General features: G+C 40.4%; 1 protein-coding gene across 1 annotated transcript; it reads right to left on the bottom strand.

The window, feature by feature from the left end:
• Positions 1–613: 613 nt before the first annotated feature.
• Positions 614–1,450, bottom strand: LOC120779337 (piggyBac transposable element-derived protein 4-like). The gene is made up of 2 exons (XM_040111536.1): positions 923–1,450; positions 614–859 (listed from the first exon to the last, which is right to left on the bottom strand). The coding sequence occupies exons 1-2, from the start codon at positions 1,448–1,450 to the stop codon at positions 614–616; spliced, it is 774 nt and encodes a 257-aa protein (XP_039967470.1).
• Between the last annotated feature and the right edge of the window lie 605 nt (positions 1,451–2,055).

Below are 2,055 nucleotides of genomic sequence, written 5' to 3'. Positions count from 1 at the left end.
AAAATTATTGAAATTCAATTACATCTATCGCATTGCGGCAAGCCTTTGGAATGCTCTGCGCACACTGGTTTGTTGCATAATGTGCATGCTTTACGAGTAGGGCGTCGTTTGGAGCAGATGTAGCAACTCCCCTTTACTTGTAGGCGTCCCGTACTATCACGCTCCTCCGCTTCATGTGATCCAGCATGCGCGTTGAAAAAACTCTGGATATTCTGCTGTTATTCGCCCTTCTCTCTATTTCCGGCTTGTATAGTTGCTCACTTAGCTGATGGAGAAACATCCTACGGCGGCTTGTATATGACTTCAGGTGAGTATTGTTGTCAACGTATATTATGTATGCGGCAAACGCAGCAACGTCCACATTATTATAAAAGAAAGCCAAAGGCCATCTATTTGTGCGCCGCTTGGTACTATATTCGGACAAGCACATGTCCATGCTTTCAACTCCACCTTTGGTTTCGTTGTAGTCCAATATAAGCAATGGCTTCTTCTTAGGACCGGACGTTTCTGTTGTATAATGAGAAGTGGACAATAATAAAGCTGCCTTGTTTTTCTTGGGCACGTACGAGCACATCGTAACGTGATTATAGAACCCAAACATTGACGATTCAGCCTAACGTCCCTTGGGGTTGGCAAATGCTGCTGGCACGAATGTACGCCTTTTGTTGCAAGTTCCCAATATAGATAAATTATTGTCTATCATCAAAGATTTTGCCAAGTTGTAGCTAGTGAAAAAGCTGTCACATACAATATTTCTTCCACTTCCATCAAAAAGGTTGATACATAAATCTTTGACTATTCTTTCACCAACGTTTCTTTCACTTTCACCAGACGGTGCCATTCCTGTATAGATTGGTCCCTGCATTGAAATATTAAATTCAATTTAGTTACATATTTTTACTTTCAACAATATTGATAGTACCTGCAATGGATAGGACGAAATGGAGTCGCACACCCACCACACTTTTATCCCATATTTGGCAGGTTTTGATGGTATGTATTGCGTTAAGCCAGTTCCACCACGATAAGCATACAATTGTTCATCTACGGTGACGTTGGCTCCTGCCACGTAATATCTACGAAGACAGCTGTTTAGCATCAAAAAAACGTCCGATATTGCTGCTGCTTTGTCAGTTTGTTTGCGTTGCTGGCGTGTGTTTCCATTATCAAAACGAATGAAGCGGCTAATTTCCCAAAATCGTCGTACACTCATTGCAGCGCGATATAATGGATGTGATTTAGTATTCCACAAATCTTTCGTATGCACGTAACCAGAATGTGTAACGCCACTTAACAAAAGTACGCCCAAATATGCATCAAATTCACTTTCTGTTATGGGAATCCATGATCTCGGTTCTCTTGTTGGATGTCTTGCATTGTCATCATTAAAGAATTGCCTTGCCTTTCGATTTGATTCACGAATAATTATGTCGCATATTTCGTCTGACATTATCAATTTGAACGTTTCTGAAATGGTCAAACATTGCGTTGCCCGTATTGGTCCAAATTGTGCACTTCTTAGAATGTTGTGCGTACGGAATCATACAGGTTGTGGTTGTATCGAAGACCAAACATTACCATCTTTGGCAGTAAAATATTCCCCAGTTTCAATTGGTGCATCTTCAAGTTCTTCATCAGAATCACTGTCGTCCTCTGGGTCATATTCTGGTAACGTGGGCTCTTCTAAGTCTGAGTCATCACCACCAATATCACCTACACATTAATCTAAAGCCTCGTCGCCAACTACTGAATCGTGGACACTTATTTCTTTTTGGCTCTCTTCAAGCGTTTGACGAAAATATGTTTGCTGTTCTTCGTACGAAAGTGCGCTTAGTTGTCGTGGAGTAAGCCATTCACCATCTGCCATTTCACTTTGATTTTATTTTTTTATTTCCCCAAAATAAACAGAAACGTCCTTTCACTTCGAATCATATGTGCATGATAAAATCCGTAATACTGGTAAACCCTATTTTTACTTTTTAGCGCAGGTACTAGCGATTTTATGCCTGAGTTCTTATGTTTGCAACCTAAAGTAATCCTTATAATCACAAAACA

This window comes from Bactrocera tryoni, unplaced genomic scaffold (assembly GCF_016617805.1).
Source record: "Bactrocera tryoni isolate S06 unplaced genomic scaffold, CSIRO_BtryS06_freeze2 ctg7180000188140_QRY, whole genome shotgun sequence".
Lineage (NCBI taxonomy): Eukaryota > Metazoa > Arthropoda > Insecta > Diptera > Tephritidae > Bactrocera > Bactrocera tryoni.
The sequence above is the reverse complement of the archived record's forward strand: the minus strand, read 5'-3'. Positions and strand labels throughout refer to the sequence as shown.